Source organism: Lissotriton helveticus, chromosome 6 (genome assembly GCF_964261635.1).
Source record: "Lissotriton helveticus chromosome 6, aLisHel1.1, whole genome shotgun sequence".
Classification (NCBI taxonomy): Eukaryota; Metazoa; Chordata; class Amphibia; order Caudata; family Salamandridae; genus Lissotriton; species Lissotriton helveticus.
The window spans coordinates 706,638,369-706,657,196 of NC_136067.1; the positions used below are offsets into that span (position 1 = coordinate 706,638,369).

At 43.9% G+C, this 18,828-nt stretch overlaps 1 protein-coding gene across 1 annotated transcript in view; it reads left to right on the forward strand.

The window, feature by feature from the left end:
* Positions 1-3,748: 3,748 nt before the first annotated feature.
* ZNF292 (zinc finger protein 292) overlaps positions 3,749-18,828 on the forward strand; it is a 670,886-nt gene continuing 655,806 nt past the window's right edge. The window contains exon 1 of the mRNA XM_078648177.1: positions 3,749-4,115. Within this exon, the coding sequence (XP_078504303.1) occupies positions 3,957-4,115 (159 nt within the window). The 5' untranslated portion in view covers positions 3,749-3,956. The remainder of the gene's footprint in view (positions 4,116-18,828) is intronic.

Genomic DNA, 18,828 nt, shown 5'->3' on the forward strand with positions numbered 1-18,828 from the left:
TCTTCTAATCTTTTCTCATTTGTGTTGCAGACGGAGTTACAGGGCGATCCAGAGGCGGAAAGGTACCCGGGAGTACCCTCTTCAGGAGCACAAAGGATGTTGAGGCCTAATATCTCCTGGAAGTCTGTGCGGTGGGCCCTGGGGTGCGACGGCGCCCCGCTATCCTACGGGCGGTTGGAAACCTGTACAACCGGGGGTCGCTTGAACACTCCGCCCCTCGTAGGGGGGGGGCGTGAGCAAGAGGGTGGACCAATGGTTCACCGGAAGTAGGAGGGGCTATCTCCTCACCACAACCGCTAAGCACCGATTGGCTAAGGCCACGATGCAAATTGGCCCAACAGGTGGTAGGCCGCGAGGGGCGGCTTGCCTTTGGATCGCCTGTAAGATAACCCACCTTGTTGGCATTTGTGTATGCTAATAAACCTGCAGCAATTTTTCTCCAACAAAAAAGTTGTCTTGTCTGCTTATTTATGCGACCTGCATGTTGCTGCGAGAGGGCTGGTGAGTGGGCCGATATTGGCACTATGGTAAGCAATGGCCCTGGGCTAAACTGTACTCCCCGACCGCGGAGGGAGGAATGGCTGTCCCCAACATGGAGTTGTATTACCTGGCCGCACAGCTCCAATGGGTGACGTACTGGCTCAACGATGCACATCTGGACGATACGGCCACTGCGGACTACCAGTGGACGCATTCCCGGATCTGCGCCCTGTTTCACCCATTGACCAAAGGACCCCGTCCCCTGCCCATGCATGTGGCCGTGGCCCGCAAATGTTTTCTCCGCAGCCTGAAGCTGACGCACACTACCAGACCATATGCTCCCGCCCTCCCCCTGCTGGGCACCCCCAGGAGGAGCGGGATGGTTACGCCGCGCAATCTGGAACACTGGGTCACGGCTGGAGTAGAGACCATGGGTGACCTGTATGTTGACGGGGCCCTGCTCTCATTCGCGGAGTTATCTGACACCACGGGACTCCCGGCCGGGCAGTTCCTACTCCATGCGTCGGTACTGCGGGCATACACTGACTCCTGGGGTGACATCCAGGTTGAGCCGCCGATGCACCACCTGGTCCAATATCTACATGTAATGGGCAGAGGATCGCACATCACGCATTGGTTAGCGCAGGCGCTTCTCATCCACACGCAAACACCCACACAGCAGATCAGGGCTAAGTGGGCGGCGCACCGTGGGAGGGATTGGACGGATAAGGAGTGGGACATGGTACTAGCTAGCCCCGTAAACATCCCCCGCAACTCCCGCTTCCGCATCATCCAACTGTACATATTGCACCAGGCATACCTAACGCCAGATAGAATAAACAGATACTTCGCGATCGACACTGCCGTTTGTCCCAGATGCGACCTGTTGGGCGCAGATATCCTGCACATGCTTTGGCACTGCCCAACCCTGACCACGTACTGGGGGGAGGTGACCTCACTCCTGAATCACAGCACGGGCCGGGCCTGCCAGACACGTGGGAGGCGTGCATTCTCGGACTCTATAACAGAACCAAACTGAACAAAACACAGGCACGATTCTGGGATTTGGGCCTCATCACGGCCAAACGGCTGCTTACGCGACACTGGAAACGGCGCGAACCGCCTACCCCAAAACACTGGTTCGCATCCTTTACAAACTGGGCCAGGGCGGAAGGCACGGCGCTCTACCGGGAAGAAATAGCGGGTCTGCGGCAGTTCCCGATAGCACAGCTCTGGGACGGCATCCTGGGGACCATGCAGGGGGAGGGCACTGCCAGAGGGCTCACGCAGAATAAGTGAAACCGGAGGTGGGTCACAGAGGCTAATGCTGTATCGCAGGAACCACCGCAAGCGACGCCCCCCCCCCCCTCCTGACACAGACAAGAATCAGCCAGCGCGTAGACCTCGGATACGACCCAACGCCAATGCGGGCGCCCATCAGCAGCCATTGCCCAGCAGCGCGCCCCAAGCACAGAGTTGCTGACATCGCCCCCGCAAGCACACTCCACCCCCCCCCCCACCCACTTTCACATATATGTTTACATGTTTACAGTATTGGACCCCTGCTCACAGACGGTGGCCTCCCTGACCCCCCGTGTTGAAGTGGGTAGGAGCCACTGGCGGCACTACAGACGGCGACTGCAGGCGTAGACGCCGATAGCCACACCGACAGCGAGGCTCCTCCACCTGATTGCAACATGCTCCACTAACAAGGCCGGCGACCGATGACACATCATGGCCCACAGGGGCTGTCCCACTCTAAGTTCAGGCACACTTGCGCACACACACCTCTGACCTCCAGTTGCACTGTAACAGCATCGGCAAACAACACACCGATCAGAGGTGGTTCCTACTAACACCGTGCAGGTGGGGCGGACTTCGAGTGGGGAAGTCGCAAAAGGAACATTGGGACATACCGATACGAACTGTTTTGTTTAGTTTGCCGATTTCATGGCTAAGTTCTAGGAAAAAAAAGAAAAACAAGGCGTCATTTATGGACTTTTCCTTTCTAGACTTGCGAAAATGTGACTATCTTATCCATGTCCTAGCACACCGGGGACACGTGGGACGCAATGACATGCTCTTTTATGATGACCCACACCCTCACGATTCACCGTTCATTTGCAGCCGGCCCGCAGGGTTGTAGGCTTTGCTATATGTACTGTACCTTTGAACACTAATAAACGTCTTAAAAAATAAATAAATAAATAAATAAAAAAAAATGGTAAGCAATGGCCCTGTATAGTAAACAATATGTCTTGCACTGACAGCACGTGCACTGTCGGCAGGTGAGACCCAAAAAGGGGGTCAAGGTTTACTCTTCCAGCAAAAGTAGTGCGAGTGAGTAAAACATCTGTGATTTTGTATCCAAGAGGTTGGCGGAACAACAACAATTTGGGTTGCATTACTGATTCACAGCCAAAAAATGTCAGGGATACTATCTCAGTGCAGATGATGCTCTGCCGCACGCCTCTGATTCATGTTAACCACCACTGATCTCGGGAACTCGGATTCCAGCCGGGTCCTGCTAATAATTCGTGAGTCCTTTCTGACATGACAGCAGTAAAATACAGTTTCAGGCTTCTGCTACAGTGTTGGATTATGCCGCCGATAATTTAAATGTTTCGATTCAGCGATGTAGCACACGCTTCATCGAAAACAAATTGCCTGTAGGATTAATGGATTATGATTTATTTTCTTAAGTTTTGTAGTTTAGGAAAGGTAAGTAATGTGGCACTGTTGTGTTGTGTAGTTTTGCAGTAGTTGACTATGCATTTCTTTATTCCGATTTGTTACGTTCCTGTGTCTTTAATTAAATATACATCATATGGAATCTCGATTGTGATGATAGATTCTGGAGCTTTCATCTGCTAAACTTGTTGCTAGTGACACCAGAGCGAATTGGGACTTGGCTTGTCGAGGGTCGCGTATCTTCATGCCTAAACTCAAAGACTCTGCAGGTGATCTGGCTTTGGGAATGTTTCTCCTATGCTTGATACACAGTTAGCCAGAACTGCAAACATTATAATAATTATTCGCTAACTTGCGGGAGTGAGAAAACACACAGTACGTCATTCCTGGGGCAGTTAAAGATGAAGGAAGGCTTTGGCAAATGTCTTCATACGCTGCCATGAAGTGTCACCTTTTAGGCAATGGGGTAGCCCACCTTCTGGCAGCGAGACCAGCAAGTGACCCTTCACGAACAGGAGCAGCTGAAATGTGCCCAGGCGTCTCTTGGTCACTTGACTCAGCAGTCCTTTCTGTCGGGGGCGGGCCCTGTGCCAGTCTCGGGCCATTCTAAACCGCCTTTCCGCCCCCCCGCGCGCCAAGTTGTGCTCTCCGCCGCTGTTCGTCACGTGATCCGTCTCGCCTCACTCCTTTCCCCGGTGCCCGAGTCGCCCCCCTCCCCCGGACGTGGCATTGTCCTCGCACGTGACCCGCCGGAGAGTGCGTACGCGACGGAGCGCGGTGTGAAGATGGCGGACGAGGAGGCCGAGCAGGAGAGTGGCGGCGGCGGCCGCCCCGGGGAGCCGCCGGGGCTCGGTGAGCGGCTGAGAGCGCTAGAAGGGGCGCTGCGGCGGAGCGAGGAGCCTGCAGAGAGAGCGGCTAGCGAGTACTGCCAGCGCTTCTGTCAGGTGAAGTACATATTGTCTCTTAGTCTTTTGTGTCTGTGGGAGGTGGGAAGGGACGGGCAGTGGCCTCAGCGCTCTGTCAGTGGCGTCGCTGTCCAGAGCGCCGAATTGCGCAGCTTTTGTGCGCGCACCCGGGAACCTGTCATGGGAATGGAGAGTGTTGTGGGTCCAGGCCTTCACCGGTTGGGCTTCAGGCCTTCTGTGTGGTGTTGCACACTTGAAGAAGGGCTGCCTTCTGCAGAGGTTGCCTCGGCGACACTCTGCGCAGCCCCCCAACCAGGCTTGACGGCTGAAGTGTTGCCCCCTGGGAAAGGGGTCTTTTAACTGTGATTGCTCGTCCTTTGCCACCATAGAGCCAGTGGCAAAGGACGAGTAATCTCTGTACGTTACCATCATACCTGTACTGTTCTTGTATTTGCTGGAGTATTGTCGTGATCACGACTGTTTAATGGGTGTGTATTTGGAGGGGACACTGGGCCTGTTAAGTAAATACTCTTTACTAACTTGGTTCCATGTTTCACATGTGTGTGTGTTCTGTGTGGTTTTAGATGATGTCCCGTTGACATCTTGTCTGGCAGTGGCTTAATGATAACCCGAACACAAACGATGTAGTTATTTTTCAGAGTTATGCTGCTGTTGTATGCTTTGTTTCTTGTTTTGACGTGAAGCTGTGACTTATTCATTTACTTTTCCGTAGTTTGTTGGTTATTACAACAGGCCAGATGCACTTCTTTCTATCGTGAGGGGATTGTGCTGTGATTCTCCGATTAATATTTGATGACATTTTAAAAGTTCCAGCCAGTGTGTTGTTAAGTTGCTGTTAGTCGCGTCCAGTCATACGTTTTTTAAGTGTATATAAAATGAATGAAAATCTAGTAAAACTCGCATACCATAATAGATTCTTCATCAAACCAAAAGCAAACTGTTTGTTTTCATTTGTTAGCTACTCCATGCTGTTTGTCACCTGACCTGACTGACGCTCGCGACGTCTCACTGCTCAGCGGATATATATCTTTAAGTGATTAAACACGCAGAGTTTAAACTCGATGGCAGTCTGCTGTATCCTATTCCAGTAGCCTATCACGTTAGTAACTTCACAGCAAAGCTTTCATATTACCTCAACAGAAAATTCTGTAGCAACTGTTTCTTCGACTCCAACAACAGCCCGTCCTCGACTTTGGTTTAATCGCTTTGCATCGTTTCGCGTCTTCACTTTTTTCATACCAGCCTTGATTGCCCCAGTGACAAATTGTGTTTTCTTCTGAAAGTCCACGTGTTTCAAATGGTACGAATGAAGGACAGGGTATCACAGACTTTAAGGGCAGGTTCATTAGAGTTTATTCCTGTTTTAACACAATCTTCTCCAAATTAGCGTGTTGGCTTTTGGTATTAGGGAACCCGATTTATTGGGTGAGTAAACTTCATATTTTTAGTCCTCGTGTGTTAATGCTGCTAGGGTGTGTGTATGTGTGTGTGTGTGTGTGTGTGTATGTATGTATATATATATATATATATATATATATATATATATATATATATATATATATATATATATATATATATAATTTCATTTTATTCTTTGTTTTAGTATGGGTGTAGTTCATTTAAGGGATGTATGGTATTGATCCTGAGGCTAGTTGACGTTTTATTCTTAGATTTACGTCATTCGTTTTTGGGTGTGCTGTATTGGCTGGCAAGATTTGAAAATGTGTTGTCTCCTCTGGAAGGCATTATGACCCTACATGTTAAAGGTTCTTTAAGAATAGTCTTTTTACTACCACGACAATTTCAGTCAAGTGGATGATTTGAGATAATTGCAGACAGAATGGATCTTTATCCTCGAACATTGGTCCATTATGACGCCGGTCAATGATTCTATATGAGCAGGGCACTGCACGAAGCACAGACCTAACCAAAATGATTCTTGCCCACCCCTTCCCAAAAAGACATTGACCATGGACAGTGACAGTATAGAAATAATTAGTGTTCTGTAACTGTGCGCAAAAAATATTTTTTGCTCTCATTCTTGATTAAGATTTATTTCTGTGTGGAAGCATATCCCTATTTAGAAATGCAAACGGCTTCCATGAGTCCATGTCAAGGTAACATGTTTTAAAATGCTTTCAATTACGTTTTGTATAAGAGGTCTGTATACACTATTTAACGTCCGCGGGTACATTTCTGAATGTTTTATTGTTTTGATTGTGTGCTGAGTTTTAGTCTGTACTTTTTGTATCTTTTGTTTGAAGGATGTGCTATTTTTTCTATATTGCCTTTTAAGTCCTAGCGTGATCCTCCTGTGAAATGCTGGTGTTTTCCAAATAGTACTCACAACCCCAACCTTCTTCCAAACTTATACAACAGTTCAATACGCCTTCATGTTAGTCATTGAGCAAGGGCTCCTGACCTTTAAAACTGTCATGTCCAAAAAACACAGACATTCTAAGTTAGGAATTCAACGAGGCATGCATGGCTGTGCTTTATAAAACTGATATTTTGAGCATCTGTGATGCAGAATGAATTTGCTAATTGGATAATATAAATGTTGAGGCTTTGCGGTTTGCCACCACTTTCTTTATTGCTAGGAAAATTGTGTGTAGAAAAGTCAGTTGGACTCTTTATGTAGATCCAGAAAAGAGCTTAAATTGTTTAGGGGATTGCTATTTCCAGAAGCAATTTAAAGTGAAAAAAGCTCTGCTCGGGGTTAGGAAAGATGTTATTACATGTGATTTTAAACTTGTTTTTGGATATTATTGTCCTATGAATTTGGAGTGTATACAGTGTACAGATTGTAACCACCTTAAGAGGTCGATAATGAGGAAACACTTTTTTGGTTGCATATGCGTATTAATAGAACCATTTTGTAGTGAGTGGTTGTTGTTAGTAATGACGCGCGTGTGCTCATGCGCGTCATTCACAACAACAAATATCGAGGTATGATTTAAATGTGAATTGTCTCGTGTATGTGTGCGTGTAGTGTATATGTAGTTGGTGCCGCGAGCTAGTATGTTGTTCCTTGAATGTTGATGTATGCATGCGAGTCTGTGTCGCGTGTGAGAGTCGCGTGTATGCGTGTTGATGTTCAAATAAAGACGCTCTACTGAAACAGAGTTGCCGAACTGTTAACCGGCATTCAGGATCCTACGCTTAACCTGTAAGCATTACAATTAAAGACTCTCCTTACTTGTACAGTTCAAATTGCTTCCTGGAAGTCCTTTCATCATTTATTACACTGGCGACGATCGGGATCACGTTTTTATGCGTGCAACGAATACATTTTTCAAGGGTTTTCATATTTTTGCAATAAATCGTTTTCATTGGCTGTAACCCTTGGGAGATTTCGCACCAGCATCTCCTATTGGATGGTTTTCAGCGCTTCTGATTGGATCACAATATATGGATTACTAAGAGCTCGTTTCATTGGCTATCCTCTGAGCATCTTCAAAAAAACAAAAACAAAAAAAAAACGAATACTTTATTATTCAGCTCATTGTGGATCAGCAACAACTGGAATTTACAAGGAGAGAAGCATTTACAAGGAGAAATTGACAGTAAGTGACATCTGTGATTCGCACACACTGTTGTGAGTCACAAGTAATTATAAACAATTGTTCTTTTCACTTTTAAATCCTTTGTTTAATTAACCATGACTGGAATTCAACCTCCTCCCTTATTTTTAGCTAGCAAAGGTGATCCTCCTATCGAATGGGACATTTGGGAACCTATGTTTTTAGCGTATGTTGATGTTTTAGAGGAAGGAGAGTGTGAAGCAGAAAGGAAACTAGCCTTATTGAAGCATTGTCTTGGTGGAATAGCTCTCAAAGAATTCAAAAGTCTCCCTCCATTAAGTGACACCTCTAATTTAAACGTATACCAAATTGCTACCAGGCAATTAGCCATTAGGTATGGAAAAAAAATTAACATGGTTATGGAAAGATTTAAATTTTACTCAAGAAAACAACAAGCAGATGAATCTATTGACAACTATGTATCTGCATTGAGAGCATTGGCAGTAACTTGTGATTTTGAACACATTAACTATGACCAGGTTTTAAGAGACCAGATCCTTATGTGTACAAACAACAAGAAGATACAACAAAGGCTATGGACAACTTCAGACATGACTTTAAATGCAGCAATTGAAATTGCAAAATCAATAGAGCACTCAGAAAAATTTGTAGATGAAATACGTTCACAGAATAGCAGTAAATCTGATATTTCAATTGTAAACAAGGAAAGTGAGAGATTTAAAGATTCAGGGAAATATGGGAAATATACCAATACAAGGAATGATAACCAGTATAAAAATGAATACAGGAATAGATGGCAGAAACCTGATCAGAGAATGAATACATGGCAAAGATCTGATCAGAGAGTGAATATGTGGCAGAAACCAGATACAAGAACTTATAATATGTACTGTTTCAGATGTGGTAGTAATCTTCATTTGGGAAATTCGAGATTGTGCCCAGCTTTAGACAAAGTGTGTTCAAGATGTGAAAAAAAGGGGCATTTTTCAAAAGTTTGCAGATCAGCACCAAGGAAAGTCAGTTTAGTGCAAGAACAGGAACAAGAGAATTCAAGTGATTGTGAATTTGACGTGAATACCATAATGTGTATAACTAAAGAACAAAAAGTAAAGAAATTTCCTTCGTGTTTGATCACCATTAATGGAGTCTCTACCAAAGTATTTGTTGACTCTTGCTCATGGTACACAGTTCTACCTAATATCTTGTTCAAATCTAACTGGCCTGATATCAAACTATTACCACCGGATGTCACACCAAGTGGATATACAGGACATAAATTGCAACTCATTGGTTATTTTGTTGCTGAACTGAAATTTAAAAACTACTCTGCACATGGGAAGGTGTATATAACAGAATCTGGTGATTCATTATTGAGTTGGCCACATGCTGATCAACTAGGTATGAAACTTGATCCTAGTGCTGATCCACCTGTTTATGCAATTGACTCTGGATCCAATGAATCTGCACATAGTGAAACTGGAGGAGATTTGATTTCAAAAATTAAAGAAGCATTTCCTAATATATTTTGTGATGTTCTAGGCAAATATAAGGGGTTTGAACATCGAATAAAAGTACATGCAAATGCTTTACCTGTTCGCCATAAAGTAAGGAATGTACCTCTTTCTTACAGAGGAAAGTTGAAAGAAATTCTTGATGACATGTGCAAAAAGAACATCATAGAACCCATTGAATCGTCTCCATGGGTTTCTCCCATCGTAATTTCGATCAAATCTGGGGGAGATCTTCGTGTGTGCATAGATTTGCGCAGTTTGAACAATGCAATTTGCATAGACTCACATCCCTTGCCCAATCTACACGAAATGGTATCTACTCTTAACAACGCAAAATTTTTTTCATGCTTAGATCTAGCGAGTGCGTATCATCAAGTAGTCTTACATGAAGACTCAAAGGACTTAACTGCTTTTATAACTCCTGAAGGATTATATAGATTTTGCAGGATGCCTTTTGGATTAGCAAGTGCAGCTGCAGTTTTTCAAAGGCTGATGAAAGAGACACTGGATGGTTTAACTGGGGCAATCGCATTCCAGGATGACATTTTAGTTTTTGGGAAAGACATAATTGAACATGACAACCATCTATTTAAAGTATTAAACGCCTTGCCCAAGAAGGGGCTAACATTACGTGCATCCAAATGTAAATTTAGGAGAGATGAAGTAGAATATCTTGGACATTGTATTAGTGCTAATGGCATTAGACCCAAAAACTCACATTTGGAAAACATCAGCAAAGCTCCTATTCCTCAGAACAAGGAACAGTTAGTTGCATTTTTAGGTCTTGTTGAATTCTATTCAAAATTTATCCAGAACTATGCGAGCGTAATTGAACCTTTCAGGATGCTTTTGAAAAAGAATGCAAAATTTGAGTGGACAGAAACTATGACAGGAACCTTCAATGCTGTGAAGTCAATGATTACCAAGGCACCTTGTCTTAAGCCATTTGTAATTGGCAAGAAATGTATAGTGACAGTAGATGCAAGTAATTGTGGTTTGGGTGCTGTACTGATTCAAGAAGAGTGGGGTAAAGAATGGATTGTTTCATATGCTTCAAGAACATTGAGAGAGACTGAACGTCACTATTCGGTGATTGTAAGAGAACTCCTGGCATGTGTTTGGGGTGCTGAACATTTCAGACCTTTCTTATGGGGAACGAAATTCACTATAAAAACTGATCACAAGCCTTTAGTACATATATTGTCACCGGGTGGAGGACGCACCCTTTCTTCAAGGTTAGCCAGATTATCATCAAGGTTGCAAAATTTCCAATATTCTTTAGAATATATTCCTGGGAAATCGAATGTTCATGCAGATTGTATGTCAAGGCTTCCATTGCCATGCAGAGATACTAATGTGATTGATAAAGATGAATGTGAAGTAGCATATGTTTATAATGACATTAATTTAGTGTTTGGTGAAAGTTCAATAGTTGAAGAGGAAACATGGAATGAAGAAATGAACAAAGATTTAGAACTCACAAAAGTGAAAGAATATGTATTGACTGGTTGGCCTGAAGGGAAAAACTTTACAGGTGGTTTAATGAGTTATCACATGATTAAGGATGAATTAACCATAGAAAATGGAATATTGTTAAGGAATGATAAATTTATTCCACCTTTCGGTCTCAGGAAAAAGTTTTTGGATTTGGCTCATGTTGGGCATTTTGGGATATCAGTCACTAGAAGACGGTTGAAGAATAATTTCTGGTGGCCAGGTATAGATTATTTTGTTGAGCAACAGGTGAAATTGTGTGATTTGTGTACTAACAGTGACAAAACAGCCAAAGCTTTGCCCAGTATACCACAACCTGTCAGTTTACCGGCATCACCATGGAATAAGATTGGGATTGATATAATTGGTCCATTCAGTGTTTTACCACAACAACATTCGTTTGGCATAGTACTTATAGATTACTTTTCGAAATGGCCAGAGATAAAAACAGTCAAAGAAGTGACTAGTGATGCTATAATACAGTTTATGGATGAAATTTTCTGCAGGGAGGGTATTCCCCAGGAAGTAGTGACGGATAATGGTCCACAGTTTGTTAGTAGACAAATGGAAAAGTATTTTAGTAGATGTGGCATTTTTCACAGAAGGATAGCAGTATTCCATCCTGAGGCCAATGGTCAAATAGAAAGATTCAATAGGGTTGTCAAGGAAGCTATCCAACTAGCTGTCAAAGGTGGATTGTGCTGGAACAAGGCTTTACAGTCCATGTTATTATCTTATAGGACTACTCCTAGTGCTATTACCTTACTGTCTCCTTTTGAAATGTTAAGAGGGCGTAAACCCAGCACTAATTTAGTTCCTTGGTGGTTAAAGAATAAGGATAGTAACCGTATTGATTTTGCAGAAGTGGATTTTGAGGAGATTCGCAGGAAAGTTAACGCCTATAAGGAAAAGATGAAGGAAGAATTATCAAGGGAGAGAACAAGGAGTTGTGTGCCTGTACACGTTGGTGACTTTGTGAGGTTGAAGAAAGGCAGTTACGTACATAAAGGGTTGGCAAAGTGGTCTGATCCTGTTAAAGTTGTTGAAGTATTCAAGAATGCTGTTAGAGTAACCGATGGTAGTGTGTGGCATTTCAGCAGAGTCTCAAGATATAATGGTAGAAAAGAATTTTACGGAAATGTTTCATCAAATACAGCTTTGAATGAAGATGATTCATTCAATGTATATCTAGATGTTGATGTTAATGACTCAAAGTCATCTGGGTTTTCTACCACTACTACTGACAGTGAATTATCTACTGCTACCACTGAAGGTGATTCACAAGAATTATTGAGGAGTTCAAGATGTCGGAGAATTCCTTCAAAATTCAATGATTTTGTCCTGTCTTTAAAAAAAAAAAAAAAAAAAAGGAGGGAGGTGTGTAGTGAGTGGTTGTTGTTAGTAATGACGCGCGTGTGCTCATGCGCGTCATTCACAACAACAAATATCGAGTTATGATTTAAATGTGAATTGTCTCGTGTATGTGTGCGTGTAGTGTATATGTAGTTGGTGCCGCGAGCTAGTATGTTGTTCCTTGAATGTTGATGTATGCATGCGAGTCTGTGTCGCGTGTGAGAGTCGCGTGTATGCGTGTTGATGTTCAAATAAAGACGCGCTACTGAAACAGAGTTGCCGAACTGTTAACCGGCATTCAGGATCCTACGCTTAACCTGTAAGCATTACAATTAAAGACTCTCCTTACTTGTACAGTTCAAATTGCTTCCTGGAAGTCCTTTCATCATTTATTACACATTTTTAGACAGGGAAAATACTATACACACGGACACTGCAATTCTGGAGTAGAAGCAGTAAATTCAAAGCCATGTTTTTTGGTTCCAATAATTTAAAGCCAACAGACACATTTTCTTTGCACCAATAAAAAGCTAATTTTCCTATAGTGAATTAAAAGTGAAGAGGAGTTTTACATCCATTCCAAGTACACCAGCCTGCTAGGAATCGCCCTTAACTTCCTGTTAAAAATAAACACAATCTGACTGGCACAGTAGGCAACACTGTGCTTTTTAGTTCAGCAGGTGTTAATGACTTTATGAGGTCAACAGAAAAAAAAGATTTAAGAAGCGCTACTATTGAGGCTATGGGTAAAACCACATGCTGATTCTCTAAATCAGCATAGTATTGTGCAGAACTTGTGTGGCTCTGTTACACACTATGCCTAGTTGGAAAGCTTATGTTCATTACAGTAGACCTGAATTGGGTGTAGCGTAGGTCTTTAAACTTTGGGGTGCTTCCCCTTAGGCGTCCCTGGTTATATTCCACGGGAGGGGGGCGTAAATGTCCCTCCAAAGACTTGTAAATGAAGATTGCCTTAGAGGTGCAACCATGCTTATTTGTCACATGTCTAGGGTGTCTCCATTTACAAGCAGCATTTTAACTGCGTAAAAATGTATGGACACTTTGAGACTAAGTGATGTGGGGTCGGGCGTGAGTGAGCGTGGTGGCAGGGTTAAGGATCTTCTTTAGCTATTTAGTTGTTTTTTTCACTTTAAGTGCATTTGAAATAATGTTGACCCCCTAAATGAAAACAAAATGCAAAGTAATCTACATGTGGGAAAGGCACCATTTTTTTAATGAAATAATTGTTTTAGATAAAACAGGTGTTTTTAAAGCATACACGTTAGTAATATCTAATCCGATTTTACTTGGTGCCAAAATGTTAAAAAGTGTCTATTAAAAGGACGAATTACAACTCTGCTGATCACACCCTTGTATAACCTTTTAAAAATAATAAATGTTTGTCACCTTAAAGCTTAGAGTGCCTCTGTCAATTAAATCATATGCTGGCTCCTAAGCAGCCCTTACATTTGATGATTAACCAGTTGAACACATATACATTTCTTTCAGGTAGCGTGTATGTTGGAGAGAGGGTCTGTTTCTTCTTTAGCTCTCTGTCCCTCCGTTGGCTTCTCTTCACAGGGGACTTTATCCCTCTCACTCCTTCATCCACAGATGCTGCAAGGTTATCATTTTATCAAAAAAATGTGGACTGTTTTTGTAAAATTAGTGCGTGTGGGCATGTCCGCCCCATAGATGCAGCCCTGTTATATGGCCATTTAGGGTCTTTCTCGACTTGCTAAGTTAGCATGAGCTCTGCTGCCATGATGCTGCTTGTGCACACGTTAAGACATGACTTTATTTTGCAAGACTCTGTTTGTGCCTTTCACATGAGAACGGTCTGCTTTCTGCGTTCTCTGCTGTTCTTGGAGTTTAGTCTGAACACTATGTGCAAGGTTGAAAAACATGACCCTTGTTGTTCTGTTCTGGTCAGGCCATATTACCTAGACACAACATGCTACACAGAGCTGCACTGTTGGAGAGCTCGTGCTTTGATATTACGGGGAAGCATTTTGTTCACACACACTTGGAGGGAGTCCTTTCTTTGGAGAAGAGCTATTCTGTTCCTATGTTGTAAAGCTACCGTCTAGGCTCTAAGGTATGGGGTCTGCTGACAAAGCCTAGAGATCTTCCTTTATTTAATAAACCTTAACCTACCAAGGGGAGGGTGGCTAGTCCTTCTAGTCCTTTCTCCACTGTCTCTATATAATGACATCCCCCTTTATATTCTATGGTATTGTAACAATGCTAGCTGTGCTAGGTTTATGCATTTTACTGCTGGTAGTGGCTCGTATACTGCATTATAGAGCACAATAGTTAAAATAAACATTTTTAACTTTACAATGACTCTGAATATCCTTTTGTGGACAGGTACGTGTGAGTGAGCAAAAGTGTATGTCTTGCTATTGCGATTCCTGAGAGAGCATACAGAGGCACTTGGAGACTGTACAGCACAATTGGCAGACCTGCGTTCTCTTGTTCTCGCTCTTGACTTTGCTGATCCTAATGTGAATACTCTTATTGTATGCGATTCTTACTACTGAGTCCACTCTTTTAATGACAACTTATTCTTTTGGTCAGAAAATGACTATAGAGACTCTAAGGGCAGCACAGTAAAGCATAAAATGCTGTGGGTTTGAGTGGCGGAACTTAAAAAACATCTTCCACTCATACAGGTTATCCATACTCTTGGCCATCAGCGTGAGGGCGCACATGCTGTTGGTAATTCTTTGACTGATCAAGCGGCCAAGTCTGCTTCGGTAGCCACGTGTTCTGTTTTTGCAGCCGTTAAAAGGTCCATGTCTAACATTGACAATGACATTTTGGCTGCTATTGCTGCAACGAAGGATGGAACTGCTCCTCCACAGGGCTTCCCTTCAAAGTATTCTTATCATTTATCTCCCGAACAAGTTCCTTATGCTGCAATTCCACATGTTGGAAATCGGCTGATTCGCAACATGGACCGCAGACCCGCTTTGATCGTTGCAACACACAAAGGCATGGCTTCTGCACATGCTGGAGTGTCAGCGACAGTTACTATTTTTTTGCAACGTTACTGGTGACGTGGTTTATATAAACAGACCTGTAATTGTGTACTTTCGTGTGACATTTGTCAACAAATTAGGCCGTCTGCGGTCTCACGCCCACCACAAACACAGCTGTGTATATCTTGATCACTGTGGTCCGTTCTCCTCTGATACGTCATATAAATATATCTTAGTTGCAGTTGATTCGTGTACTTGCTAAATTCCTTTGGGTTTTCCCACAATGCAGTGCTGATGCTCGAGGTGTCTTTGTCGGGATGTTTGCCTGTGGCACTGTTAGACCTGTCTGCCTTTGGGTAGTCCCTCCTAATTATTTATTTATTTTGTCCCCTTTTTGCCCTTCAAAACCCTTGATTTTTATGTCCCCTGAATTTTTGCGGTGTTGTCCTAGGGGTTAGGTGTTCTTTGCCCTCATGGTCTTTTATCTCTGGGCCTAGGTGTCCTTCCTGACTAAAAATTATCCAGACTCACAAAATGGTGGTCATCAACTGCCATAACTGCCACTGCTGAGACTTGACCCATAGAATAGAGTAGGAGCATTCCAGAACCTTCTGGTCCCTTCTGGACCTTCTAGGGTCAGCCTATATAAGGCGGAATGCTGGGCAGCCATTTTAGAAGGTGCTAGGTAGTGAGGCATCACTGAGGGCTGACTGGAGCGCAGACTACTGTGGATAAGAGAAGGGAGGTCCTGTCAGGGTTGATAGTCCTTTAAGGTCTGCTACCCGAGCTGAGAATCTGCCTCTTACAGCCGATCTGGCCCAGCTGAGTTAGACTTTCCTGTGGCAGTTTTCCTAGTGGGGCACAAGAGAAAACGACAGCGGCGAGCGCATTCTGAGGACTTGGCCTGGTGGTGTAGGAGGAAGAAGGGGGCTGAGGTGTTCCCTCTCTCTTGCTAACCCACAACGTCTGGATTGCTAGGGGTGTTGTACGGGGACAAACCCATCCACTTACCAATGTTTCTGGGTTCCGACGAATGCAGGGAGCTCACCCCGTTGCTGTGCGTGGGAGCATTTGCCCCCCTTGAGGAACTGTGGCTCCGTCTGGTGATCGGAGAGTTCTGGCGCTCCGCTGAGGCTTGTTCGAGTGGAGAGTGTTGCCCGGAGTAGTGTCCCGCCGAGTGCGCAAGCCAGGAAGCTGGGGAGGACTCTGCCTCCGGTGGTGGGCGGTGCAGTACCGTAACAGTCCTACTTCCGCGCACGCTCCGTGAGGCGACGCTGAACGGTAGCGTCTCTTCAGCGGCACAGGACTGGTGAGAGAGAAGGCTGGTCTTCACTCGTCGGGCGCCACGCTGGGGTCGAAGGTTATCTGACGAGCGAAGCGAGGCTCCGTCCCCCCTGGTACACCGGAACTTCAGCGGAGGTGGCGCTGCGGCAGAGAGCGGGTAAACGGCCTGCATTCCCCTCCGGGAAGCTGTGAAGCGACCGAAGACTCCCGGCGGCAGGAAGAGGCCATTAACGCTTGTGCTCAACCTCAAGTAAGCCGGGGGAGTGGGGGCTCTGGAGGGATAGCCCGGCAGGGTGCCTACTAACGAACCATCTGACAACTCCAGGGGAAGAAGTGTCGGGGGTTCAGGGGAAATCACAGGACTTCCACCTAGCGGCAGGGGACGGTCCGAGTAGAAAACGGATCTGGAAACCAGAAATCAGAGAACTGGGTGAAACCTGTTTATGAGACCTGGCAGTGTCCAACTCCTCTTTGGGTCCCATTGGGAGTACCTGGAACTCACTCTGACTAGATCTCTACTTGTACCTGATCTGAAGACAAGGGCTTGTGAGGGTATTGTTCTATTCAGTTAAGGCATTAACCCTGATTCCCAAAACAGGAGGAGGGTAAAGAATGGTGTAGAGTATTACAAGATGACTGTCTAGGAATCTTAGCACTGTATGAGATTACTGGGAATCAGTCATTGGAGGGAGAACCTCTGGTATCAACTACAAGTCAATGAAATGTTAAATCTTCTTGTTATGTATGTAAATAAAACCAATGAAAAGAACGTGTGATTCAAGGCAATGAATTGACCAAAGTAAGGTGATAAAGTATTTTTATAAAGAGACACGTATTTTCCTACAAAACTTTGGTCTAGTGTCCTTTTTGAGTGGATGGAGGTGATGTTACTGATGGGTGTGACGCAAACTTAGCACATGTTCCTTGGAGTTAGGCCTTCCCACTTAGTGCCAAGCTACCCTATGTGACTTGGGGTTCCCTAGGTCCAACAGGCACCTTCCACTCTGACCAAGGTCCAACGTTCGCCTCTAAGGCGTGCAAGGACACAATGATGTTAATGGGGATGCAGGTACAGTTTTCGTCTCCATATAGGCCTGAGGACAATTCCATAGTGGAGCGAATGAACTGTGACTTAAAGCACTCTTTGACAGCTAGAGTCTTAGGTACTGGCAGGAACTGGCTGGCCCACTTGTATGGGGTTCAACATGCACTTAATAATCTCCCTAGAAGATCTCTGGGTGGGCGGACCCCATCCGAAATGCTCTTTGGCATTAAAATGTTTGTGCCAGACCTTAATAGTGTAGACGTTGTGGCGGTTGCCGCAACCTTTGACGTAGATAATCATTCTACTATGTTACAGGACCTACAAAAGACCAGTGACCGCTACGCAACTGAACATTTACCTTCTCCCAATGATGCAGCACTGCTGATTCCGGTAGCTGTCTGGCTGCCAAAGATTGGCGATCTGGTACGAGAAAAGTTGGAGAACAAAAAGGAATTTGGTCCCTCTTATCGTGCACCGGTTCCAGTACTTGGATTGAAGGGTACTCGTACATTCATTTTACCACCTTTACCTGGTAGCAAAGATGATAGAGCGCGTAGGTCACCCAACTACAATTTTACCAATACTCACCTGGGCCCATAATTACATTTTTCACAGTTACTCAATCAGGTAACCCACACTCTACTACCAGCCTATTTTATTCCACTAATTCCCATACCATTGACTTACCAATCCTTGTCACTGGTACCTATGACCACAATGGATCAGGGAGTTGTTGTAAAGAAGGCAGTCGATAATCAAAATAACATTTGCACTCATATAATAACCACAGACTCGGGAAAGGTTTAAACTCTTTATCTAAATGTCATCATAAGTCATGATCCATAGACTAAAAGCGATGAGGCTATCAATAACCAAGATTAGAAATAATGTATAACTATGCAAAAGATATATTATGCCAACCATTTATCAAAACAGGGAACATGCTATTTCCAGAAACGGACTTTCGCTACTTGACTAAAGGAGGGTAAAAAAAGGAACATACTAAATAACATAACCTTAAGCAATTGTCAAAGGGTGTTTAAGAAAAGGAAACATAACATGCAATTATGAAAACAATTAGACTATATACCTATTGGGAAGGTAACATTGTAATACGCTATTAGATCTAATAACCAAATTTAAGTATTCTCAAAAGGGAGGGTTGGAGAGGGATCAAGAAACATATTCAGGGATGTGGAATTCCTATAGCCCGACGCCCAGGACATATTGTTTGGGGTCAAGGGCAAAAAGTTTTAATGTGTATTTTGTCCTTGGGACAAGTAGGCCTAACTCCTTGCAGCACAAACCCTTTGGCTGCCAGTTTGCAGTATCACATTAAGGGTCAGAGAAGGGGACTGCCTGCAGTTAAGTTAATGTTTGTGTGCATATGTTAATGTTGTACAAACTTGTATTTATGGTCCATTAATTGAAAGCCTTTATTATTGGAGTGAGCGCTCTAAGTAAATGTAAGTTCTGACTGCCCTACTGACAGTGGTTCTAGTATAAAACTGTGTA